Genomic DNA, 27,584 nt, shown 5'->3' on the forward strand with positions numbered 1-27,584 from the left:
CCAGCTTGGTGTGTAAATGTTTGTTTAATGTGTTAAGTTAATTTTCTCTAGAAAAGTACATTTTAGCTTAATCTTTTATAGTTTTTGTTCTGAATGAGGGGAACAATCTAAAGTTAGTGTTTGCAGCTGGTTGACTACTTTTTTTTTTTTTTTCTTCTTTTTAACATTCTTGAGTTGTACCAATAGTATCCCTACATTTTCCTAGCACCCTGTTGGTGATGCGTAACACATTTTGGGGACACTGGAGAGCTCTCGCTCATCTGGTGTGTCGTTGTAGTTCCTCTGGTTATCTGATGGGGGCTCTAGTGGATCATAGCTGGATGTGGCTGTATCATTACCTTTTTTAATTTATAATCCGTCTGCTCCAGATGGGTGCAGGTAGAACGTGAGCGAAGAGAGCTTCAATTAAATCGTTTGAAAGTTCGATCTTGGACCGGTTTATTGGCTGGAACGGTAGTCCTTTTATTCCAATCAAAACCTAGGGTTTAGCCTTTCTTGAGTCAAACTAGCTGACTGAGGCCCTAGGAAACTAGATTCAGCCTCCATCCGCTTTTTTGTATCTGCCGTTGTTGATGATTAAAAAGAAGTGATATTTTGACAGACTAATACTGAATCTGACCCTTTGTTCCCTGGACGCTGTCATCAGCATTCATCCTGAATTAAAGGAACCCGATTTAGGAGAAGAGTCTCTTCAGTGATCGCATGAGTTATCCAGTTGCTGCTATACAAAGCAGCTGTCTATACAACATCTTTAGTGTTACACACAGCGTACATTTGAATACACGTCTTACTCCCATGGGATGCAGCACGCACAACCTGGGGCAAAAAAAGAAGCATCCGAAAGTCTTTTGCAGAGACCTGCTGCTGGTAAAGAGGACACGTATCTGTAGAAGACTCGTCCTTCAGTTTGCTGATTCCCTCAACAAGTTGGCACATCTCACTCTTTAACATAACTTATGAGGGGGAAAAAATTACATTTTCATGCAAATCAATACAGTATAAATGTCAGAAAGCCACATGTGCAGAGAAGTGCACGGAAAAAGTTGTTCTGAAGACGTTTCTTCCGAATCCTACTTGCATGAAAAGTCAAAAGTTCTGCTGAGAAAAGGTCAGTTATACCTTGAGGCAGTTTGGCTGTCAGTGTCTTAGCAATAAAACATTTGCATCTCTGCCTATTCAAGTCCCACGCACATAGTGCGCCGCAAATCGCTGTGTCCGCGTAATTATTGTTGGCAAACAACATTGTTCATTTGACAGTTGTTTTTAGCGAGAAAGAAGATGTCAGTTAAATCAAAAGTATTATGTTGTCTGAAGAGCACTCGTCTGATGCTGTAGATAAAATGAACTTGCGTTTCCTCAGTTTCGTCCTCGAGCAGGATTCCATTTTTTAACATAATGGTCATAATTTCTTTATTATCGGTTGTCAAGAGTTCCAAGTTGCCTATCTTGCTCTTTTGCTACTGAATGTTTCACTGTCACCCTGTGTTGATTACATATTTGTATGTATTTAAAGTTAAGGCTGGCATTGTATCCCCTTGGATCCCGGGGTGTGTGGGTCTCTTAGCGTCAAGCAGTTCAGGCTACATTGTGCAATGTAACATTGAGGTCTTTCCTTTCAGGTCTGCCAGCTTCTCTTCATCTCCCTTTTGTAGCTCCCTCAAAATACAGAAAGATATTCCCACCCAGACTAAAAGATGTATGGGGAAAAAAAATAGGTGCCGAAGAATGATATCAAAAGTATATATAGAAATGGAGGAGGTGTTTATTTTCAGTGGAATACAGAGGAAGAAGGAATACATGCATTTTTCAGTCACCCAGACACCCTCATGCTGTGGACACAAACGTCTGAGGGAGATATCAACATTAGATCTGCTGTATGTCCATTCATCTACGAATGACGCACAGGGGCCCTCTTTTCAGGCCACGTGTTGAAGCATCATGCAGCATCAATTTCTCAAACATAAATTGGAATTCTTTTTATTGAGCTACAACAAGGATCATTTTTAATTAGTGATTCCATTGGCCCCTTAACATGTTTCCCTTTATTTGGATTTGGGTTTGTATAGTGAAGGACCACTGGGGACACCAAAGCTTAGTGCTGAATCCCCCGGATAGGCTTGACGACTAAACATAAGGGATTAGCAAAAGCGCCATTTATTTAAATCAGAGCCCATTAAATATGGGCCTACGTGTCCTCCTTGAACCATGTTCATTAATTTTCCCTTCAAGTTGTAATTATCATAATTCTTGTCTCCCTCGTTTGTGTCTGGAGTCACAGCGCATCACTCTGTTTGTTAAAATCCATAGCCTCTTGGCCTAGATATCGTCACTTACCTTGATTTCGTGCTCGGTCACAGTCGGATTCACGGTGCGTTCACTTGAGATGTCCTTTTCTTCTCTGACTCAAAATGGCCTGATGGATTTTGTGTGCCTCATTGTGTCTGGTAAAATAGCTTCATTCAGCCCCTCTCCAGCAAAAAGGTCGCTAATGACCACTACGTTGCCAGTATTCAGGTACTTCACACAAAACCTATTTCTCGGCGAATGGACCCTCTTCCTCTCTGCAGCTTTAAGAAACTACTTTCCCTCTAAAGAGCGTAACAGCAGATCACAGTAACATCTGTGTTTTGCAGCTCATTACTTCTTATTCCCGTGAGTCGGTTACAGCCTGTGGCCTGTGCTTGTTCATCTGGTTGCCGGTTCATATGTCTGTGCCATTATTGTAGGACTTACATTCTGGTGGTTAAAGGTCAAAGTCATCGTAGCCTCACACAAAAGACATATTTGGTCATGACAAGGAATCATATGCTAATAATAATCATTTCACACAAATGTCCAATAGGATACAATTATGGCATTTTAGATCAGACATGGATGTCGACTGCAACCTGAATAGTTGACAGTCACATTATTATATATTTCTCCCGGTAGCTTGATGGAATGAAGTGATTATTCTGTTACAGGCAAAATGTTGAGCTTCGTTAGGCTGTCCCTCGTGCAGAAGGTCATTTTAATTAGGTTTTCTTATTGTTAACTTTCAAATCTTGAAAAATGGGTTGATTCAAAAAGTTTTAATCAGCATAGCTTCAAAAGTTTAATTATAGCAGAAATTATAAGAAACATTTACCGCCCCAACTGTGTTTTGTTGGTTTTAGAGTATCAGGAATATTTCCTATTTCAAATGCTGTTCTTCTGGCAGTGTTTTTTCTTCTTGATCTCGTATCGTACGCGAGGACTTTCAGAGAGTCTTTGCCCACACAATTCACATTTTAATAACACTTCAAAACAAATTAAACAGCAGGAGGCTCAGTGTGTAATAATACAAAATATTTTCATTGGAAATTAATAATTGAAAGGTTTACTCTAAAAATAGCAGGTGGATCTTTCAGGCAAGATTAAATGAATTACATTACATTACATGTCATTGAATGGAGATGATGATACATCTATCCGTGGCATATTCACTACCTTGTTTAAGACTGTACTTAAAAAGCAGTGCAGGTTCATTCAATGTTCCACGTCCCTTAACGTGTAATAATATAATAAATCGACTCCCAGTTTCCACACAATCTTTATATCATTTATATATGTGAATATGTCACAGAATGGTAATATGTTCAGCTATTTCCTTGGAAAAAAGGCAGAGAGATGACTGAACAGAAGAAGGACTTAACAACTCATTCCAATTCCCTGGTTCCTCTTTGTTCTAGTTTTCTTTTCCGTAGTGCTTGTGATCTTTATTTTTTACGTTCTCTCGACAGTTACACATTTCCCAAACACTTCTGGTATTAGTGTGGATCTGCCCCAAAGATGCAAAGCTGTGTTTAAGCCTTTAGTTTCCCGTAGCCACAATCCATCTGTCCCTTTAACTCAAATCTCTGCCCTGTCCACAACCTGGGGGTTAGAGGTGTTTTTATAGGTTTTTTTAGACTGTCAACACTGAATTAAAATGGTGCTCATTATTTATGATTACAACCATAAAACCTCTAGATCAACAATGTACCTCAATATATTGGTGTTGAGCAAGAAACAACATAAGCATCTTACTCTTACAAGAAATAATAAATCTATATATAGTGGAACATGTTTTTGTTAAATGGATCATATGGATCATGCTGCAAAGTATTACACCACTCAAACAGGAAGTATTAGATCTGCAAAGGTCTTGTTGGCCGACACCAGTGTTGAACTGTACAAACACTAGACTGAGATTTGATTATAACAACTAGCTCCAAGCTCATCAAAACGCATGTTCTGGGATGAGATTAAAGACATCATAGTGTGAAAAGGAAGCAGTTCAGAGCCACTATTTTACTTGGAGAACTGGGTTGAATATAGCCAGCAGGGTTGGTTTTTCTGGAGTGACAGGGAAATTGACTGTTGGATGATTCATTTTTGTTAGCAGCGATCCACATCTTCCTCAAGTGTCACCGTAGAGGAGTGTTTATGACAGAAGGGGATGACTTTTAATTGCTTGATTTTCAAAGAATCAGATAAAAAAAAGCTAAATTAAATATATGTAAATTCTCATCAAACTTTCTAGGCCGTAGATGATAAGAGATGGCAGCTTTAACTGTTTAGAGGATTGTAGCAGACACATTGATATGACTCATCAATATATAAATGCTTCACATGCAGTATGTAGACCATCATTAAGGTACAGTATCACCCGGCTTGGGGCAATTGCAAAAATAAGATGTACTTGCTATAACTTGTTAAAAAAGGTTCTGGCTCTATAAATGTTTTACACATTAGACCATGGAGAATTATATTTAGCTTTTGGCTGCTTTAAAACCTACACATTTCAAACAGATATAGTTAGATGGACTTGGCCCCTAAATAACAGATTGAAACCAAAGACGAAGATCGTTATCTTGTTCCATTAAAACCAGCAATTTGACTTAAATCTTTTGAACTCCCTGAATTAATTCATGTATGAGGGTGTGATGACGGATGGAGGCTATTTCTGAAAAGTGCCAAACATCTCAGCCTGCGTGTCATGTCTATAACCAAAGCCCCTTAAATGACGATAAAGCTTAAATTACACACATTGTTCATTAACACGTTCGACTCCACATGCTAACGAGTCAGCTGTGTGCAGTATTTTAGGATGTGTCAAACTCTGTGTGTGCGTGTCAGTTTTCATTGCTATGATCCAGGGGGGGTAGGCAGGCCCGCTGTTAGCAGATATATAAAACTTCAACAGAAGTTAAAGTTAAAGTGCTCCTTTCATAAAATGACTCACTGTATCTCATTTAGTAATCTTAGGGCTTGTGTACTGCACATGTATGGATGTGCAATTCCATTTAATGTGGTCTGTTCATTCTCATTTATTTTTAATTTAATATGAAGCCTATGTTCAAGAGTTAATTTGAGCTTGTGCGTGCACCATGGTTGATTATTCTGAAAGGGACTTTCAGTGCTCGATGCTTGATGTTCTATTTCCATGTTGAAAACATGTTATGTGTTTTCTATTGAAAAGATTTCAAATCATTACTTTGAATCCATAGTGGTGATTACTTATATCACAATGTCATATTCTTCAGAAGATGTTTTCCGTATATTTCCACTGGCTTGAACCATTATGACTCACGAAGCGGCTTCTATTTTGATGAAACATTATCATGACTAAACGTATTAACTCTATACCTTTGCCTGGAAAAAGTCCAGCTCATTTCTAAGTTGATTAATATGTGCAATGAACATCACTCAACCCTGAAAAGCCGAGAAAAGCTTGAAGCGCGGCCCTACTTCAGGCGTCTGGGCTTGGACTGTGGAGGTAATGGTTTATTTGGTCTAATAGTGCTTGTCTGAGCCGTGTCCTCCTACAGACAACTGATAAGAATGAAGGCCGGCACAAAGAGACGGGAGCTCTCTGCAACTGAATAGAACTGAGCTCGTCCGCTAATATATATCATTCAAGTTTTTTCTCCTTGCAGAGGACATTTGGACAATGAAGCGCAGAGGCTTAGAAAGATTACGGAGCCAAGAGTTTGCTTTTCTGTGGGTTTCTGTCTAGTTGGTGCTTATTTTAGAGGTTATTCGCTACTAAATCTTTTTCCATGTGAAAATCAAACAAAAGTGGTTTCATAATAACCATTGTTAAGAAAAAAAAGATTCTGCTGCAATGCTCATGTTGAGGTGCTGATCCCTGGCTGTCTGTTTTTTAGAAAATAAAAAAATGGTTTGCTCCGGATACATTTGGGTCACAACTGTAAATTAGAATGGCACCATGATTGTTTTGAGCCGATGGGAGGAAAACAGTGACGTAAGATGGTGCCATAGGGCTGCAGCAGTCCTTTAACATCTCTTGTTGGTCTATTTTTATCCAATGGAGTAAGTCTTTTCTTTTCATCCTTATCCTGATACAATACAGTAATATGTAACTCTCACATGTGGGAAATATGAATTAGCCTGGGGACAGGCAATGTATTTCCTTATCTGTGAGACTTGGCATATACTCATGGCAGGTGGTGCATACATTTAGTTCTTAGAATAATTTGCAATGCTCATAATAACAATAGATCAATTTACTAATTAGCAGATTTTGTCCTTTCCTGGTCTTGGTTTTCCTTTAATGGTCTGTTTTTTTGTCTGTTTTAACAAATGATGTTGATGTTGCAACTGATTTACAATTCCAACAAGGAAAGGATATGAAAAAACACACTGCTGGCTTCAAAATATTCTGTAGGGGCCAGGTGTACTTTTCAATACATAAAAAAGTAGAAATACTCTCAATAGAATAACCACAAAATCCTGCAATGTTTCTGGTTAACTCAGATGTTAAAAAGCACATTTTGTCTTCTTTCTCAGATAAGGGAGATATTTCTATGAAGATATACGGTCCATTGAGTCTCCGGTCTATAAGCAAGCTATTAGAGAAGATAAGTTCTGTCTAATTAGCCACTCAATTAAATGCACCTGCATGTCTTTGCTCTGCTGCAGGCAGCTCTATCATCCATTCCTTCATTCTGCTCATCAGACATGTTTTATCTTTCTTTCCAAAGGTAGGTACTTGTCTTCATCTTGACTTGTTACTTTCAGATATTTTACTTCTGCGTTCCTGTGTGCAGCATGTCACCTGTGCCGTAGCGAGGTGATTTACGGAATACATTCATGTGAGAAGATGGCTACTTTAGAGGACTTTACTTTCATGCCAGAATGCACTAGCACATAGATATCAAAGACAGTCAAGTTAATATTATTTCATAGTTCGAAAAAAACAGTCAAGACCGTAAAAACATCCCTCCATGCAGTATCGTTTCTTATGAAGCGTGCAAATCATGTAGGATCTTCAATTTAAACACCTGATATCTGATTTCCTACAGCTGTTTTCACGTTTCTTGCCCTCCAAGAAGGTCATATTGAAGCAACATCAACGACTATAAATACACGTTGCCACGGTAACTAGCAAGTTGGAAAAGTATGTTGTTTGTGTGCACTGATAAGCATCTTGGTGTCTTTTGAAAACGGATCCGACCACCTCTGCTCTTCTCTGCGACAGAAAAGCAGGCATCCGCACAAAAATATCCAAAATCTACCTCTTCACTTATTAGACAGGTGACCTAAATTCATGTTTTTCGCATTCTTTGTGAAGCAGACTATACCATCTAAAGCACCATCACACCCAAGGATTCCTTGGACACACACAGTGAATACAGTATCAGTACAGTATGTTTTAGCTAAGCTTTGCTTCATTCAATGTTGATGACAAATGCAATTTAATTAGCCTGAAAACAAGCATTTACTACGCATCTACAATAGAGGTGTACAAGAAGAGATTATACTGTAAAGGGCAGCAGCTGATTGCCCCTCCCTTTGTGCAATGTAGGAAAAGATAAGTCCTATGATCACATTCCAGCTGTACTCATTGTCAAGGCAGACACATACGTGCATGGTGGAGCCACTTCAGGGTGTCACATCTCTCTCTTACCATTTCAAAGGGTGTCAAAGACAATGAAGCGCTCCCATTTCCTCACTTGCTTCTCTCGAATTTCACACATTTCCTCGTTATTTTTTAATTAGTACAATTTTCTTTAGGATTGATGTTGATCCTTATGTTTGGCTTTTCAGAGTTTTCTCACAACTAACAGAGGGCACAGAATTGGAAGAAACTTGAACCACCTTAACCCATTAAGTCAGAATGTGTTGCAATTTATGAATTGTGAATTAAAGCATTTTTACATTACATTTGTTTTAGCTGATGCTTTCATCCAAAGCAACTTCCAAAAAGTGCTTTCTACCCTAAGGGTACAGGACCAACAAGAGTCAAGAATCAAGAAAGTAAAATTTCTTCAAAGAAGCCAAACTAAAAAGTGCTATAAGTGCCATCTAAAGTGCTATTATAGTGCTACCTATAGTCAGAGGTGTGTTTCTTAGTTGGTGTCAGATGATGAGTTTCTGCAGTTCTGATGTCATTAAGGAGCTCATTCCACCATTAAGGAGACTTTTTACTCCATTCTGACGACACACAGAAGCTGTTCATAATTTTAGTAATTTTCAAAGAGAAGGGTGAAAATTATGTCAGCAGGAAAATAAACCTCCACACCTAATATGAAGCCTCTTTGATACTTTTTTTTCCTCCTGCTCCAAGTTTAAATACTCACATTATGCTCATATTTTGCATGGTAAACAAGATGCATTTGAGATGTTAAATTTAAACTATTCTCCATTCTCCCTCATGCAGGAACCTTTTACCAATGAAAGAAAACAAGACGAAATTGGTTTGATTATAATAGGAAGTTACCAGATTGTTTGTCTGCAGTAAAACAAGAAGGTCAGTGAGTCTCTTGTTGGCTCCTGCATAACCATGTATATTCTGAGATCTGGGTTGTACCAAATGGCATTGTAAGACAGCACCCATCTTTATTTAATTCAACATATAATTTTATGGAATTTCTGCCTGTACAAGTTGTGGAAACGTGTGCAGAATATTGGGAAGGATGGCCAATTGTGCTTTATATTTAAAAAGACCGTATCATATGTACTTCCTCAGAACAATTGAATGTAAAAATGAATACGTCCCACTGCGTACTTGCCCCGCCCACATCCTTAGATCAGCCAATCCCTGCTTTCTGCTTGGAGCCGACACGCTCTCCGTCGGACAAGTCCGGCCAACCGTTCGTCCGCCACAACCGAAAAGTAAGACGGGAGAAATAAGTTTAACGATCGTAATGTGCTTTTAATTGTCTTGTATGTTTCAAGAGTACGGTCCGAAAGCCATTTTTTTTGGTAGAAACACGTAAATGGTTCCATGTTTCGGACGCTGAGGTGTCACGTCTTGAAGCGAACGTTGGTAATCAATACGAGCTGCTAGCTGCGCGAGGCCTCGAGCGCGCTGCGACGTGTCTTTGAACGCGGCCTCGCGGCCTCGGGAAAGACGAGCCGCGGTCTACCTGTGCGTCGGCTTACGTACAGGTAAGACGATTTAAAATTAAAATGATTACGTTTCGATGTATTAATTATCTTAACTGAAGGTGTGGGGGTTGTTGTGGAGGGAAGGGCTTTAACGCGGTTGACACACGTCGTTTCGCTATACAGGCGAAGGATAGTCTCACGCCCGTCTTAAGACATATTTGACGTTAGCAAAACCTGGCCACCTTGGCGTAAAGTGCGAAGTTTAGTTGCTTGTGCGGGTTCGGTTTGTACTCAAGAAGCTGGTTAAAAGCTGAGGTCCGATGAGAAAATGAAGTTTACCAGGTGCGCTAATTTAACAGACACGCGGGCAACACGCGGGCCAGTCGAGCGAGTTGGCCACCGAGCAGCTGTTCGTGTTTCCCAGTGACATCCATCATTACTAGGAGGTGCTAAATGTTTGCTGAGGAAATGGATACAGTAGTTTAAGGTTCAATAAGTGGAAACAGATTTTTAATGGAGGAACACCAATTTAAAGGTTGGGTTTTACCAAAGGATGAGGATGGAGCAACCAGTGGAAGGATCGAACTGAGATGGTGAGAACTGTCATTCAAAAGCATTGAATGGACACTAGTGCATCATCAGAAGGAGACCGTGTTACAGGATCAAATGTGGTATAAGAGAAAGGAGAGGAAAGAAATTGCTTTTAGATGTGCTGAAGATTAGGAAATGGAGGGAAAGGGTGGTCATATTTCTTTTTCTCTTCCCCAGCTGCCCACCAGTAGTTGTAACCAAACCAGCACTGCCCCTCCCATTGTCTCCCGCTGTCATACTGACATTTAGAAATCTCCCAAATAGATGCCCGTGCTATATAAATCAGGTTAGACACAGCTTTAATGATCGCCATAAGGAGAGGTCTTTAAAGGATGCAAGAAAGTATTTAGATAAGAACAGAGACAATGATGCGTAATGAAAGATCAAACAATTACAGCAGAATGCAATGAGATAACAATTAAATAGTTGAGTGTGTGTTTGCTCTGTTACAGTTCTGAGAATGGGACATGTTCCATCTCTTTGCAAAAGTCTTTTAGTGCTTCAAATGGGTGTAACGCCACAGATCATTACACTCACGCTTAAGATGGTATTACAGATTTGATTCATAGCTCGTATCAGAAAGGGAAAAGGGGAGCAGATTTTACTTTTGGAAATCCTATTATCGTGCTTTTTTGCTGCTGATAAAAATAATTTCAGATGTTCTGCTTTTTCTTCGGACAGGTTTACATGGCTGGTGGACCTTGCTTAACAACCCAGTTAACGGGACGTTTAGATATTCAGACAATTGTAAAATAAATTGGACCTTGTGTGTGTATATATATTCCTCAAATGAGTTAACTGATTTTTCGTGCTCTGAGTTGCTCAGTGACAATACGTTAACATTCGGTTATGAAATTCAATTTAGCTAACAATCAAATCATTTCTTAAATAAAATCTTTTCTTTTACTTATTACTTTTCTCAAACTGCTCTGGATTTGTGGATACATTTTCTTTTATTTCCCTCCATATTTATAAGTTCCTCATCTACTAAGGAACTACATTCAATAGAAATTGCAAAATTATCCTGGCCATTACATACAAAATAGCTTTCTTGGATGCATCGTAATTCTCACAAACAATTATGAATCAATGCAAAAAACAATACAGTTCCCCCCAACGGGCTTAAATGCAAAGTGTTGGAAGCCTTTCACTTATTTATCCACAAAGGGTGAAGAGAATCCCAAAGTAAAGTCTTTTCTTGCCCAGGGTTACAGCCCCTCCTTAGTCGTTGATAACCCGGCATTCCCCCCGGTGTTGTGCTCTCTGTAACCGGCATTCCACATTTAACTCAGCATTTTTACTGACAGTGATATTGTGCAACTCAACCAGAGCTGAAGTTGTGGAGTCTCTGAGGATGGTAGTAACACATCTTTTGTATCCGCAAACCATCCCAATGTAAAAAGTTTCAGAAAATGTGTTATTTCTGTTTCAGAACTGGTACAGATTGCTCATAACAGGAGGATTTCTTCTATGCTTATTGAAGAAAAGTCTCATTAGTGAATGAAGGCAGCTTGTAATGTCGCACGATTCACATCATATTATTACCACGAGGGTGCAGCTACAATTTGATTCATTTTCATGTTGGCTCTCTTTGCAATACTTGGAAATGTTAACCCATCTCTTCACACATTTGTTACTAATACATTTACTTCTGTTATTTTTTGTTTTTTAATGAATATTGAATCATTACAACTGCATTGTTTTTAAAATGGCAGTTAGTCACAGTGAGAAAGTAATTCTGATGCATAAGGAAGAATAGATTATTGTTTTATAATTTCACCGTATTGCTCTGAATTGGAGTTTAATAGTGAGGTGCCTACAGTTCACCACTCAACTAGTGAGAACTGTTTATCAATGTCTTTAACACAGATCGTTTAGCCTGTATGGAGTACCTGTGGGATTTGTGTTTCATAAACATGTATTTTCTTATATTTCTCTGAAAAATGATGACGGCGCATATTACAACATAAAGCATACTGCATAAATGTCAGTGGTGTAATGTTTTCCTTTTTATTTATTCTCTTGCGTGCTCTCTCTCTCTCACTTGCTGACTTCTCCCCGCTGCTGCACCTTCTTTATCTTCCTCCCCTCCCCCTTAGCCCTCTCACCCTCCCCTTTCCCTTCACTTCCCTCCCACTTCTCTCCCTCCCAGTAAAGAGCACTCAGTCTCTGAGCTTCCCTTCATTTCCCGCTCCAACATGTTGGCAGGAGGAGAGAGAGGAGGATGCTGCGCTCTACACTCGGTGCGTTCCTGCCACCTCTCCGGCCATCGCACGCTGCCTCTGACTCTGCCTCAGCCATCAGTTGTCTTCGCCTGAGGGACTTAAGACAGGAGGTGGAGGACGAACCAAAGGATAAGCTTGAGATCAGGGACCTTCAAACCAGGGTCCCCAACAGGATCAACAACCGCAAGAGAGCTGAACAGAACAACTGCTTCTCATTTGTGGTGGAAACTACCAATACCTCAGCAGTGACCACCTCTTCTGCCTCTTCTGGTTTCGCTCCCTCCTCTTCCCTCTGCTCGGCTCCAAGATCCATGTGGCAAGAGGCAATAAGGAGTAAGCAGTATCTCCTGGGCCGGGCCGGGGAGTCTGGTGAAGGGGATAAAGGAGGTGGAAGAGGTCACGAGAAGAGGATTAGGTCCCCGGATTGGCTGTATGAGTCCTACTACTGTATGAGCCAGCAGCATCCTCTGATTGTGTTTCTGCTGCTCATAGTGATGGGAGCCTGTCTGGCTTTGCTGACTGTGTTCTTTGCTTCAGGACTGGTAAGCTACTCTTTTACTCAACGACACAGATGCTTTTAGGAAAATAAAAAGTACAAAGAAGGCATGCACAACTGGACAACATGTGGCTCATACGCACACACATTTGACGTGCTCACATTTTACATAAGCATGCATAGAAATGGGGTCACACAAAGTAGCTTCCAATTATACGCGTGCAGACCCAAAATCTACTGGTGTGTCGAACAAAATACATGAGCTCTCTTAGACTTAAACACGGATACAAACATTCTTGTGCAACACCTACAGTATATGCGCTGACACTCACAGCAGGTGGTCCTCATCACAGCACTAATGTGAAGCGAAGGGTGAGATCAAAGTGAGGGGAAATAAGGGGCTTAGTTATTATCTGAACTGCAGAGAGATCCGTTTCCCTCCGTCTCTATTGACAGGGTTATCGTTGCAGTAAAGGCAAATTACTACTGGATAAAATAACATTCTGAACAAAAGTGAAGTGCATTTAAAAAAAACTAATTACACAATCTAATGATGGAAGATTTTTAAAACATTAACTTGGCATACAATATTTTTGCCTCATCATTAGAGTGTGCTGTTAGAAGTAATTAGTCAGAAATGCACTGAAAGAGGCAGAGAGAGCACTGACGCACAGAAATCACCAAACACCCCCAGAACAGAATTCAAAGTTTAATTAAATCCTTTACCTTCAATCGTGCCACTTTTCTGGTTGTTGATCACATTTTCATAACCATAACGGTTACTGCTATATTGATTATCATAATTGGTTTTTGTGCCAAAGAAAAACCTAATTCATCATTTCATTTTGGATTCATCATTCTAGTAGGCAGCCTTTTGTGTTAAAACTGTGGTAAAATGTTGACCGTAACAGCAGCACAAGGCTGTAATATTAATCTGTTGTTGGAAACACTGGTGCTCCAGAACGATAACGAAAGTCTTTGAAATCCCTGTCGTTAAGGCAAACTGCTTAAAATCTGACATTAAGATATTATTCTGCCATGTTTTATGGCTCAGAAAAAACAAGAATCTGAGAAAAAATCCTTTTCTTGCCATGCCACTGTCATCATACATCCTCTTTCTTTATGTGCTGCTTAGGCTTGGCTTTTCCTACTATGTTTTTCTTTTTTCCACCATCCCCTATTCACTACATTCTCGTGTCTCTCATCTCCCACCTCCTGATAGTTCTGTCTCTTTTATTTGTATTCTATCATCCCTCCATTCTGCTTGCTGCCTGACCTAAATCCTGTGCTGTTTTGGAGCACTGCTCTGGGCAAGTCAAACTCTCTGTGGCTTTCTGCAGCCACACACATCCTCTGCTGTCCCAGTGCATTGACTGAAAGAGACAGAGGGAAGGTGGGGGTTGGGGACTAGAGAGAGCTGGAGATGGAGAGGAAGAGGACAACTGCAAATAGCAGTGTGAGATGGATTGACATAAGAAGGTTTTCATTGTTCTAACAACGATGGCAAGAGTAAGAATATGTTTATGTTTAAGCTGTATTTATAGATGGGTGTCTGTCACGGATGTCCTTACCTCAAACCACCAGTGAGAATGTGATACATATCCATACCCCCCCTCCCAAATCAACCTACTGGAAAAGCAATGATTTTCAACTTCTTTAACTGGGCAATTCTCCTACATCCACCTTGATGAAACTCTTGAAATTTTTATTAGCACTTTCAGATCTAAATGTATTTCAGAAAGGCAGCAGCAAATCAATTATGGATGTGGCTTCAACCTTACTACTGGTTAACTGTTTATTCATTTTTGCTTATTTGTATTTGCTCAGGGTGATTCATATTTGCTTTGGTTGTTTGTATTTTCAGGACAAAGGTTTTTTTTTTTTTTTAACAACAAAGGGTTTTCTGAATGTTCTTTTCTTTCCTCCTTTTTTTCAAGCAACCACAGTTTACCCATTAATTAATTCTTCTTCCTTTATTTCCTTAGTGAGTCTCTTTCCCTCTCTTGAATTGACTGTCAACGTTTCATTTTGTCATTTTACAGAACGTTGAGGACCACGTGGCCTTTGTAATCACTGTGCCCACAGCGATGGCCATCTTCCTGGCTGTTTTTGTACTTGTCTGCATTGAGTCCATCTTCAAGAAGCTTCTACGTGTTTTCTCCTTGGTCATCTGGGCCTGCTTGGTTGCCATGGGCTACCTCTTTATGTTTTCTGGCGGTATTATCTGTCCGTGGGATCAGGTAAGACACAGACATGTAATTTAATGTATCCAAATTGAATTCATTTGTTGTAGAGTAACGTGTGCATTGCTCCAAAATATCTGTAATTGGTTTTATTTCCTTGCCTTGCATTTAGTGTGTGTGGGGTTGTGGGAAAGTGTTGTACTCCTCTAGAAACATTTCACCTTTTTAAAAACATTCCAGTCATTGATGAATGCAACCATTGGTTGAGCACACGCTAGTTATATAAACATTATTCTGCGTGAAACATGTGGTTCTTTCATAATTTCCGTTGCAGATCTTATGGAAATGCCTCCTGCTGAACCCCTTTGGAAAATCAAATAACACAATTCTAGCCACATTTGGCTGCACTAAGAGAACCCTCCTTTATACGTATATTAGGCCATTTATCATTTCAAAACTTTCCACGCACAACTCTGTCAGCAGGCACTTTCTTTCCAAGTTATACAGTAGCATACTAGTTCAAAACCCTTAGCAATACTCTTCCATGCCTAGCTTCGGTGTAAGGTAGCGATACTGTTGTCTTGGAAAGCATCAATACTTTAGACAATAAAAGGGTAGAAATAATATTTGCTGATTTAGATAAAATTAGCAAATCTATCCTCCTGAAGCAATACCTTGCTGTCTCTGGTTGATGAGACGGCAAGCAATGTTGATGTGTGATATAGTTGGATGACTTTGAGCTGCTATGATTACAAAGCCTAGGAATCCATCCTTTCTAACGCTGAGGGCGGTAACTAGCCTTTTCCAATGTCTACCCTGGATTGTGACATGCAGGATTTATAAACTCAAGTCCAGGTGGCTCCACAGCCCCAGAGGTCCCAAATAGCCATGGATAAGAAGGCAAAGGGATGGAAGAGGAGTGATTTTTTTTCAGTGTGCAGAATGAACCCAGCAGCCAAGGAGTCCTCAATGTACTTCTCATAGCCTTAATGTCAGAGGAAGGAAAAACAAAAAAGTAGTGGGGAGAAGCAGACTGTGAGGTTAATGGATGTGTGATGCTGCAGAAGAGACAGCCACCTAGAGCTGTGGCTTGGACAAGTTAAATGCCTTCAGCCGGCATTCACTAAAAATATGTGATTTGGTAAATCTCTTAATTCCTTTTGTCATCGCTGAACCCCGATAATGGACAAAAATGTTTTTACTGCTCCGATGAATCCCTGTGACCGGCTCTTCTGCTGACAGGCAGTGGTCCAAGCCCAGTCCTGCTTATAACGTAGCGTGTGTCGGCGTAATTCTGGGGGTCGGGTGGTATGAATGAATCGGGGCCTGCGTTTGCATCAAGTTGTCCAAATCTGTACTTTTGCTGATGGTGGCCCTCATATTATGCTGCTGCGCAGTGGTACTGAAAAGAAGTTACACAACTATATTCTCTAGCAACATTACATCTTCAGTTAAATGTGCCGAGACAAACAAAGGGAAGCATTTGGATTACTACAGCCATATGGGTCATTGAAAGCAGTACAGAACATTGGTTCTTCATTGATAGAAAGCTGTACTTATTCAACAGTACTAGACCAGACGGATGTCTAGTTTGGCCTTATCTTTTACAAATGGATATATAAATATGCACAGATTCACCTGCCAAACCAATTCATTCTTTTCATGTGCTTATTAGAAATGTCAGACCATTGTGTAGTTACTGCTCCTTGACTGTCAAATCTTATGCACTTATCTTGAGCAACATTAATATTGACTGGCGTTGCTCTCTATGTTTAAGCGGCTTGCTGCCATATTCTTTTAATTTATTTTATCTTTCAGGGACGCTGCACACTAATCTACTGTGGGACTGTAAGTGAACAAGAGTTAGCCAGAGAGGATCATTTCCATCTTCTGTTCCAGGCCAGATGGTTTAAGGCTGCCTAAAATAACTAAATCTCAAAAGGAAACAAAATTGAAATATACAAACCGACAACAATGTATAGATAACCTGTGCTCTTGCACTCAGCACTTTATTAGGTACACCTTGCTGGTAAAAGGTTGGATGTTTTTTTGCCTTCAGAACTGCCTTAATTCTTTGTGGCATACTTTAAACAAGTTGTTGGAAACATTCCTCAGAGATATTTGTCCATATTGACATAATAGCATCACGCGGTTCCTGCGGGTTTGTCGTCTGCACTTTATCTATCCCCCAGTCCACCACATCCCAAAGGTGTCCTATTGGATTGCGTTTCGGAGACCATTTGAGTACAGTGAACTCATTGTCATGTTCAAGAAACCAGATGAAAAGCGCTTTGTGACATGGTCACAAAAGTGTGCCAAAGAAATATCTGCCACACTGTTGCAGCAGCCTGAACCGTTGATGCGAGGCAGGATGGATCCATGCTTTCATGTTGTTTGCGCCAAATTCTGAGTCTACCAGCTGAAATCAACACTCCTCAGACAAGGGAACGTTTTTAAAATCTGCTGTTGTCCCATTTTGGTAAGCCTGTGTGAACTGCAGTCTGTTCAGTTACAGTTGCCTTTCTGCCATCTCAACCCGGTCAGCCCATTCTCCTCTGATCGATCCCATCAGCAAGGCATTTTTGGCCACACAACTGCTGCTCACTGGATAGTTTCTCTTTTTGGTACCATTAAACTTATAAACCCTAGAGATGGATAGCCAAAATATATATTTTGAGATTTGTGTTGTCACTAAAACCCCATAACTCCATTAATGAAGAAATGACTTACATTGCTCAGTGTTGACATTTAGTAGAACAATTCATTTAGAAAACGATTGAGTATATCAACAGTTTTCTAGTTACAGCCCTGCACTCGTATTGTATGCTTACTTTTCAAGGACCATTAGCTTATTTTAAGCTCGGTATGTTTATTTTAGCAGTGCATGAGTATTGTTTTTTTTGTCTTTTTACTTATCCAATTATATTAATTTGAATCTGTGGTCTCCCCAATGCTGCTGTGCAGTATCGACAAAGTGGATGTCTGTTCCAGAAATAGAACCAAGGGAGGCAAAGAAAAAAATAGTAACATCATTAAATGCTGTCTGTGGTGTAGAGGAGGTAGACATGAGATGTAGGGGAATGAAAAGGTGATTAAAGTGAGGGCCTCATGTTCTCCCACTGCCTCACCTGTCATATACAGCTCATTTAGGATGATGGCTTTTGGCCCATGTCCATTCATACAATGACAGTGGTGCTGGTCAGTCAGTGGATGTTGCTGGTAATTTGTGGGGACGGTGTACACGCTCCTCAGGCTGCATTTTGTGTCTTCTCCCCTCTGTGTGGACATATCTCAAAGCCATGTTTTTTTTGCGGTTCCCTCTTCCTAAACAGTGGTGTCTTGATGCTGAAGTCTGGGAATTACACAACTTTGACATGGCCAGTTCCTCTATTTGCTTATTTGAATTTGTTGGCAGTGTGAGAGAGAAATTCAATGATAATGAGTGTTACCACTGGAGTTGCATACTAATATGTTTTAAATTTTATAGCTTAGGTTCAGACCCTTGAAAAACACATTAATGTCAACATCCACATAACTGTCAAGACACTAAAACAGGAGATGGTTACATAAGTAACTGTACAGCCAGTACAGGTAGAAGAATCTCAATGGGTCCAAGTATTTCCCTTAGCTGTGCTCAACATCCTCACTCTCCCAGAATTAGTTTGTACACAATGCACTCTTGTTCTCCAAGCAGAACTCGTTTGGATGCTTATCCTCTGCCACAAAGCTCTCTGTTTGCTGACGATGGCAAGATGTGCTTATCTGTGTGGTCCAGCCTCTGCCCTTCACTGTGGGATGTCTGGACCCTGCATCATCTCCGCCTTTCCCTTCTATCAGTGCCTGTCGATCCCTCCCTGTCCGTCACACACTCCTTTTGTGAGTATACAGACGGCCTCATTAGGCTTGAGGAGAGATGAGGAGCTGAAGGAAGAAGCCTGCCAGGATGGAATTGTAAAGAGGAGGGTAGATTGCGAAAGTAGGACAGGAACTACTGCCCCAGAAGACAACCTACTAGATGGGATAATACAAGAGATTTTATTTCAACATCTTAATTTATCTCTGGGATGAGAGGCCTGACTTAAATTTCAAACCAGGCACATTTGGTAGATATGTTTGATCTAACGTACTGCATTTTAATTTCTCAAATACATTATAGCTAGAAAAGAAGGAAGCATATTGCTCATATATATATATATATATATATATATGGCACCCACACACACTCCATTGTAAATCTATCCTATAAACTAATCTCTGCCACAGGCTGTAGACTAAAAGCCTGATGTAATCTGACACTCCATCTCTATAATTTGTTGTTTAAACCCTCCTCAGCGTCATTATTGCAGATTGATTCATGGAGCAGAAGCAGAGTTGAATGAACCATGATTTACCACAAAAAGACTTAATTGTCTGAGAGCGGGCCCTTATGTGCTTTCCTTGACCACACATAAGAAAGCTCCTCATTGTTTTACTGCAGTATCAATTATGTTGGGGAAACTCAGCAGGTGTCTCTCCCACTGCTGCCTCCCCGTTATCCCAGTTACAGTTTGATGATTCAGTAGCTGCACTGGCTTTAATCTCATGGATGATTGTGTTGCTTTCTCCACACTGTCAATACATGATTAATCATCCTCCCTTTTGTCAGATTGTTGGTTTTGTTCCTGCGTAAATAGCTCTACCTGATTTAAGGCAGAGGGTAGGCGCATTAGTAGGAGCCTTTTCAATTAGTTCCAGCTTGATGGACTCTAGACAAAGTACACAAACGTGTATCATGCATTCCCTCATCTACCCAACTCTTTTAGGGACTCATCATTCCCACCAAGTACAAGTGATTACTTTTGATTAGTTGCCGATACAGGGTACCGACACAAGTACTATCTAAATGATTTTAGCAGAATTCTAGGCTTCAATACCAAAAGTGACGGTCCCCGAAAGGTCAGCCCAACTTAAGTGGGCGGGAGCAGCTCATGTTGGACACTTTTTTAATCCCTTTACTTTCATCATCACCTGGCTGGCACTTGACTTGGGGACTTAGCCCAGTTATTTTCCGGTGTGCTGCCTTATAAAGGTCTGTGAAGTTGATTTTTGTGATTTCGCAATGGATTCTTATTTTCAGGAGACCATTGACGGTCCTACTTTAGAGCAGCTTGCTCAGTGCCCTAAAGCCCAGCTCATGTCTATTGCAAAGCAAGGCCATCTTGAACGTTTCTTAGAAAAGGTCAACTTAAAGCTAAGATAATCACTGCACTCATTGAACAGGGAGTTTTGCCCTATGAATGGAGTCTGCTTAGTGAGGAGCAGGACTTGCACAGGTTTGCTGATTGAAAGGCCGAACAAGTAACATTGGAGTCTCAAGAGGATCAAGCTGTACTTTTGCGAGAAATAGAATCTTAGTTTAGGATAGAAATGAAGGCTATGGAAAGAGAAGAGGTTAGCAGGTTTTAGATGGTGAGGTTGACAAAAGAACATGAGGAGACCATGAAGGAGCTGGAGTTGAAGGTAAAGATCTAAAGCTGTGCAAGCTACAATACAATAGCTCAATAATTCTTTAGACTTTAGGCAATGATTTAGTGGAAGGGAAGGTGTTTCCTGCTCCCTGTTAAGTGGATAGACCAAAAGGCTCTAATGGATGACAATTGTTGTTTCTGTTGCCTAGAGGTCTTTACTGCTTGTATTGTAACTCATGCCCAGTCAAGAAAGTATAAAGAGTTTAGAGGTTTAGAGGTTGATTCTGATCATTCTGTAACTTTCCTCTAGATAAGCTGTCCCCTAACGCTGTTGGAAATGAGTTTACTGAAGTTAAAGTGACCAGTACTGTGGTTTAAAAGGGGATGTTGCGGAGTATTGCTGTTCTTGTCATGTGTGTCATATGGTGAGAAAGCCAAACCAGGTTATTCCCCCAGCTCCACTCATTCCTATGCCAGTGATGGAAGAACCATTTTAGAGACTCCTTCTTGATTGTGTGGGCCCGTTGCCCAAGTCTAAATCTGGTAATCTCTAGACTTTGATGTGTGCTGCAACTCAATACCCTGAGGCAATTCCACTACGTTCTCTCTGAGCCAAGTTGGTAGTAGGAATTGGCTGAATGCTGTACCACTTTTGGCTTACGAAATTCAAACAGACCGAGGGAGTAACTGTATGTCCAAAGTGTTTACTCAGGTGTTACCTGTTGTGTTGGTTGTGAAACATGAGATCTGCATCAGAATTGTCGGAACAACTAGTAACATTGTTTAAGGAAAGAGCGTCTTAAATATGTTAAGTATTTTCTTTTGAGTTGCGCCAATTTCCCAGCATCTTACCATATTATCCATTGGCTCAAAATGTTAACCCAAACAACACAGAAAAATAATTGTCTTTGATAGTTGCTTTTATTTAGATTCACTTCATAGTCACCTATGAAGAAACATTGTGGAACTGTGATAGTCACCAAAGCTTAAACAGAGGAGTTTCTCTCTGATCATAGCTGCATATAAATAAACATAACTTTAGCAAACCGTATTGGTGGTGATCAGACTGGGCCCATGCTCATTCTTTTTCGCTGATATTTTATTTCTGTCTGTATTTTCCTATCTTGTGTGTCTCTCTTCACAGGTGTCATTCTTCCTGTTCATTGTGTTTGTGGTTTATACCATGCTGCCGTTCTCCATGCGGGACGCCATCATCGCCAGTGTCCTGACCTCTGCCTCTCACACCGTTGTGTTGAGCGTCTGCCTGTCCACCACCGCTGATCACGTGGAACCCGTAGTCTGGCAGGTAAGGCCATAAAGCACAAGTGTGAGTTAGCAGAGCAAAGAGTATCCTCAAAATATGCAAACACCACTGTGAGCTTGAACTTAGTTAATCCTCATTAGTGACTTGAATAATGTATAATTGGTTGTCCGTACAGAACTAGAAAATGCATTTCCTGCTGAAAATGCGTTGGAATGCATAAAGCTGAAATTAATTTCATAAAGTTGCTTAAAGTACAGAAATGAAAAAAGCTGAAATTAATTTTAAAGAATTGGAGAAAATAAAACACAGAAAATGGGAGAAGCTCATATCAATTTGAAAAATACATTTAATTCTCAGCTTTTATTATTTCTGTATTTTTGTAGTGATTTAAGTAGTTATAGTTTTAATTGTGGTAGTAGCAGTAGAAGTAAATTTTAGTTTAATAGCAGTAGAAAAACCAAAAGTAAGACAGTACTTTTTATAGTAGTAAGAGTAGTAAAAATCTAGCCCTTACCTTAAATTGGGTAATGAGGATCACCTGTAGGAATATAAAAGTAGCGTAGCAATGTTCCAGATTATCTTCATTTTTTGCTCTTGAGAATAATTTTCAGAAGTTATTTTGATAAAAATGTTTTGGTCATTTCTGGATAAAAAAAAACAACAAAACCACTTCTGTTGCCACAAGGTAAATTACAACAGGACTTGCATTCATGTTCTAAGAATAGCATAACAGCCCCTCATCTCAGAATCACTCAAAGTGCAAAAATCCTCCAGCGACAACCCTCAACCAACCTCAGTGTTCTCTGCAGTCGGGGACCAGTGATGTTCTGCTGATTCACGCAGCTGACCTTTGGAGATTAGATTACTGACAGTCTTGTCTACCAGATGTTGACTCAAAGAGTAGCATCTCCACGCCAGCAGCCACACCGTGACCTAAAACGTTCTACAAGGTTATTTACTGTGTGATAATATTGCATACAATGTATGCACCACTGAAAACCCTTTTTATAAAGTGGCTTACATAAGCGTGTAAAAGGGTTTCGTTGTACTAGTCCGAACCCTCTGCACACTATTCTGTAGCACATGCTGTTTGGTTGAACTAATTAACCAAGCCAGGTTTGGAAATATGGCTTTTTAAAATAACTTTCAGTGTTTACAAATCTCCATAGCGGACTCTATAAATTCAGTGGACAGCAAAAGGGACGTCTGGCCAAAATACATTTTTACGAGGTGAACATAAACGCCGCTATCAGGCTGAAGTAATCATTGTATTGTTTTTCAAGATGGAACAAGACTCCAATTCACTGTTGGAAAACCAGATGCTTACTCTGGTACTGTGGGCGGAATTGGATGACACATTTTACAGCGATAGGCGATCAGTGATCGGTACTCGTAACGACTACATCCATGTTGTGTATTTAAGTCTTAAACAATAATAGAGTGAAATAAGAGATAATACGTTTTTTTATTTTTTTAAAACTACACTGGTTGTTAATCTGTCGGACATATTTCTGTGATGAGAGATGGGGCCGGGTGGGAGATGGCATATTTCTATTGGTCAATATAAGGAGAAGGTCATTATGCTGCATATAAAAACAGATTGCAAGTATACAGGGACATTTTTTAGAATATGATGTGAAGGGAAACAACAGAATGTGACAGTGAAAGACCCCGCGGGAACTGGAGAAATTGTACCATTTTTGTATTATTTAATGAGAGAGAACCATTACATTAGGGATTAAATTGCAAAAATATTGAGCTCAAGGATATTTGGTCCTTATACATTCCCTTGTCATCCCGGGTATTCTTTTAGAATAGTTTCTCTAATGGAGCCTCCTGTGCAGTGCTGCCATGGGAATGCTTGACATGTGAATGGAAGTGCTGCTTTAAGTGAAGATAAACACAACAGGGTTCACGTCTCACAAATCACAATTTGCACTCTGCGTATAGTGAAGAGCTCTGTTTGGAGAAACCATTTATGTGTCTATGTGTCATATTTAATACAAACTGTTTTGTGTATGGGACTCTGAATGAAAAAAATAGGTATTTGTCCTTGGATGTCAGGTCTTTCTATCTATCCGTTCCTTGTAAAACACTGAAACTAGTGGGGCAAAACAAAACATCGGGTTTTGCTTGCTGGTGATGTTGGAGAAAATAAATTGTCAAAATCAAAGGACCAATCTTCTGGCGTAAACGTTTTATCTTGGACTCATTAGGCTGAGCTGTACTCTGTCAGACCTTGCTTTGACTCGTCTGAAGAAGGGTACACAATGTGTTCTACACATGGAGCAGTTGGCACGGCTTGACAGCGTCATTTTAGTTAATGTAGTTGTGTATGTTCTGTGTTGTTTAAACATACTGACATCGGTTAGCATGTTATGTCAGTTGTGAACTTCAACTAAGCCAAAACTACTATAAAAATGTCACTTTTTTATTGACTATTGAATATTAAATTAAAATAAGCTAAAATATGGCTATGAAAAAAAGTTATTAAATGGGTCCTTACATGTATATATATTAATGTGTCTTACCATTTAGTTCCAGTGACAATAACACCATCAAAAAAGACAGGCCTTGTGGAATGTGAACCTGAGCCCGACTCCTAATTAGCGTCTGCTAGAGGGACCGTTGATCAAGCCACAGTATGGCCCATGCAGGAATGATGCTATTTTCAAGGCTTTGCACAATTGTCCCAGAGTTGCATACAGGTCACATGCCTCGTATTCACCTATCTATAATTGATTGAACTATATTTCTTTATCTCAGAGTTTGAAAATTGTTTCCTTTTGAATAACTGATTAAGATGACATTCTAAGACATTTTTTTTATATAAATGAATGAAAGCTCACCCTTTAATACGGTGTAGTGTTATGTCTTAGTCTTATGTTGTCAGCATCTTAGTTCCCTCCCATAAAAGCTTGTTTCCTCCTGCATGGAGGATGACAAAAGCTCTTTATTTGCTTTAGTTTGTAATGTTCTTGACACACTAAAATATGGCAATGTTGAATGTATTCTGTTTCGGTTTTATTTCTATCTAATACCTGCCTTGTTTTTGCTCTGTTACCATACAGATTGTGGCCAATGTTATCATTTTCATGTGTGGCAACATGGCAGGGGCGTACCACAAACATCTGATGGAGTTGGCACTCAAACAGACGTATCAGGACACATGCAACTGTATCAAGTCCCCGATTAAGCTGGAGTTTGAGAAGAGACAACAGGTAAGTCTTTATGATATTTAAACCATTGAAAGTCTGGCATACCTTGAGTGTTGCTAGTAACAATGAGGGTGTTGGTGTTTAATGGTGTATAGAAAAAAAAGCAATGGATTATGTCTGTGCACAAAAGACCTGGCGATTGGTATTAAATCAACAGCCCGAAAACGTGTTGTTCCATAAACATTTTTTTCATTCTGGTCCTCCAACTTAAAATGGAATTCAACCTGTTTCATATCCAGCTAATGTGTCCACCTACGTTGAGAGTATGGACAGCCATCCATTGGTGCGTTTTTTTTGTGTTTTTGCAGAATGAAAGTGACTAATGTTATTGATGAATATTCAGGCATGTGTGATCCATCATTTGCAATGGTGTAAAATCATTGAACAGGAGATTTATTAAATGCTTGGGAGGGAGCTGGATCAGCTCTACTGGTTCCCTCCACGTCAGAGATAGAGATGGTATTGTCATTCATGATGGAAGTAGATGGAAAAGGACACTTTGTTTACACCTAGGCAATACAACTTCACCACATGAGTTACTTGAGAAAATAGGTAGAGCCTTCTTCATAAATCTATTTATCCTGAAACACTATCACTTGTAAATATCATTAACTCTGTCCACTAAGACAGGATATTTTCAGAATTACAATTATTAAACAAAGGGACCCTAAAACTTGGGGAAATGGGCCATTGTTAACATTCAATGTTTTGAACACTAGAGATAACATTTGTTTAAAACCTCTGAAAATAAATGACCTAATCTTTTCATTATTTTCTTTCTTACTGTTCAAACAAAATCACAGTAAAATATCTCCTAGCGGTCCCTCTCCCATCACAGAGGTGTTGCTGCAGCATGGTGCCTTTTTCAAGCTGTTGCCCAAATCTTCCTGCTATGTGAGCCTGGGATGAAGCTTCCTTTTTGCTATAGCTGTCGTAGTGTTTTGCTTTTGGAGGCATTCCGACGAGGAGGAATCCAGCTGTCGTTGTCAAAGCCAGACCAGGGCTGGAGCTGGTTCTCCCTATGGGGAATCCAGCTTGTGTTGTTGCGACTTCCATGAGTGAAGCTGAAAAATGCCTTGGGCGCAGCTTTTCCCAATAGCTGCTGCCTGCGACAGATGGTAGAAACTGTGCAGAGACTGACTTCTCTCGGGTCATCGTAATGTATGCCGTTTGCTGCATGCTTTTATCCTAAGTGCCTTGCAGTACACGATGTGCATACATTTCTAGTGCAAGTAATCTGAATCATCAAAGTCCCAGGCAGCCACCACCATCATTTGATTTGGAGAAAGTCAACCTGATACAATATACTGCTCAATTCATTTTCAGGCTTGAAGTTTTCATGTAGTCTAGCTTTTAAAACGTTGCTGAATGCATAACATATTTTTAGTGAGTCATGGTTTTTAGTGATTACTTGTATTAGTTAAATATCCACTCTTTTGATCAGTTTGTTTTTGAAAAGACAAAGCTTGGTGTGTATTTGTATTTGTTGTGAGCATAGTTAATAGGCCGTGCCACTGACACAAAAATTGATTGACGATGAGGCAATGAATCTCTGCATGCATCAGCAGTTGATTGATACTGGCCTTATATGAAACCATAGAATGAATATTCAAGATGTTAATAGTTTCAAAATGTCATTTGATTTTTTTCTGACCGTCACTATACTACAGCATTTTTCTGTGTCACCACTACTAGGAGCGTCTCCTGCTGTCTCTGCTGCCAGCTCACATTGCCCGTGTGATGAAGGCTGAGATCATTCAGAGACTGAAGGGACCAAATTTTGGCCAGATTGAAAACACAAACAATTTTCACAACCTGTATGTCCAGAGACATACTAATGTCAGGTATGAAACACCACTTGTATAACCGAGAAGCACTGTAGTGTAATTTGTTAGATACATATGTGACACACACTGTGTGAAGGGAGTATAGGAAAAGGTGCGTGCGCGCGTGTGTGTGTGTAAAAGTGTTTTTTTTGTTGTTTTTTTTCCCCCCCCCCCATCTCTAGTATACTCTATGCTGATATTGTGGGCTTCACACGGCTGGCCAGTGACTGCTCACCTGGAGAGCTGGTGCACATGCTAAATGAGCTGTTTGGCAAATTCGATCAGATCGCCAAGGTAATCTATTTCATTTTTGGACAGTCAATTATGACACTTCGTAACAAAGTGCTACTTTTGCTTTTTAATGTCGGGCGAAATATCTGTGATACATTATACTCTCTGTGTGAGCACTAATGACAACACCTGTGCTGTAATCATACCTTTTTTTTATCTAAGCCTGTGAGTCTGGGCTGTGATCCATCTTTTTAAATGCAGGAAAATGAATGTATGCGGATCAAAATCCTTGGCGACTGTTACTACTGCGTGTCCGGCCTGCCAGAGTCTCTGCCGAACCATGCGAAGAACTGTGTGAAAATGGGTCTGGACATGTGTGAGGCCATCAAGTAAGTGCCGGTTACAAAACGGTGCGGCTGAAGACCGCCTCATTCCTGTTTAAAAGAAGCACATCCAATACTTCGAGTATGTCTTAGTCAATCAAACATCCCTCAACCCAGCAGTACTGATGGTGGCCAGACCTGGCATCAGTGGTGTAAAAAAATGACCTTGCTGTGCTTCTTGTGTCAAATCATTATACTTCTGAAAACTTTCGGTACTACCCTTTCGTTAATAAAAATAAGCACTTGCATTCGCATTAGACTTGCCAATGTAGCTGTGTCGTGTATGGTGCTACATCCCGTGTTCCCTGTAGCCATTGGAATAAAAAAAATGGAGGGGAACTAAAATATATTATTAAATAAATA

General features: G+C 40.0%; 1 protein-coding gene across 2 annotated transcripts in view; it reads left to right on the forward strand.

Annotated features, from left to right (window-relative positions):
• The first annotated feature begins 8,898 nt into the window (after positions 1-8,898).
• Positions 8,899-27,584, forward strand: part of adcy2a (adenylate cyclase 2a) — a 33,064-nt gene continuing 14,378 nt past the window's right edge. Inside the window, exons 1-8 of one of the 2 annotated variants that reach the window (XM_037453755.2) lie at positions 8,899-9,141; positions 12,048-12,715; positions 14,712-14,909; positions 21,444-21,605; positions 24,635-24,784; positions 26,477-26,625; positions 26,790-26,901; positions 27,100-27,227. In XM_037453755.2, the coding sequence (XP_037309652.2) occupies positions 12,173-12,715; positions 14,712-14,909; positions 21,444-21,605; positions 24,635-24,784; positions 26,477-26,625; positions 26,790-26,901; positions 27,100-27,227 (1,442 nt within the window). In that variant the 5' untranslated portion in view covers positions 8,899-9,141; positions 12,048-12,172. Of the gene's footprint in view, positions 9,142-9,210; positions 9,418-12,047; positions 12,716-14,711; positions 14,910-21,443; positions 21,606-24,634; positions 24,785-26,476; positions 26,626-26,789; positions 26,902-27,099; positions 27,228-27,584 lie in introns of those variants that run through there. The other variant, XM_037453756.2, reaches the window with a different exon arrangement.

This window comes from Pungitius pungitius, chromosome 11 (assembly GCF_949316345.1).
Source record: "Pungitius pungitius chromosome 11, fPunPun2.1, whole genome shotgun sequence".
Lineage (NCBI taxonomy): Eukaryota > Metazoa > Chordata > Actinopteri > Perciformes > Gasterosteidae > Pungitius > Pungitius pungitius.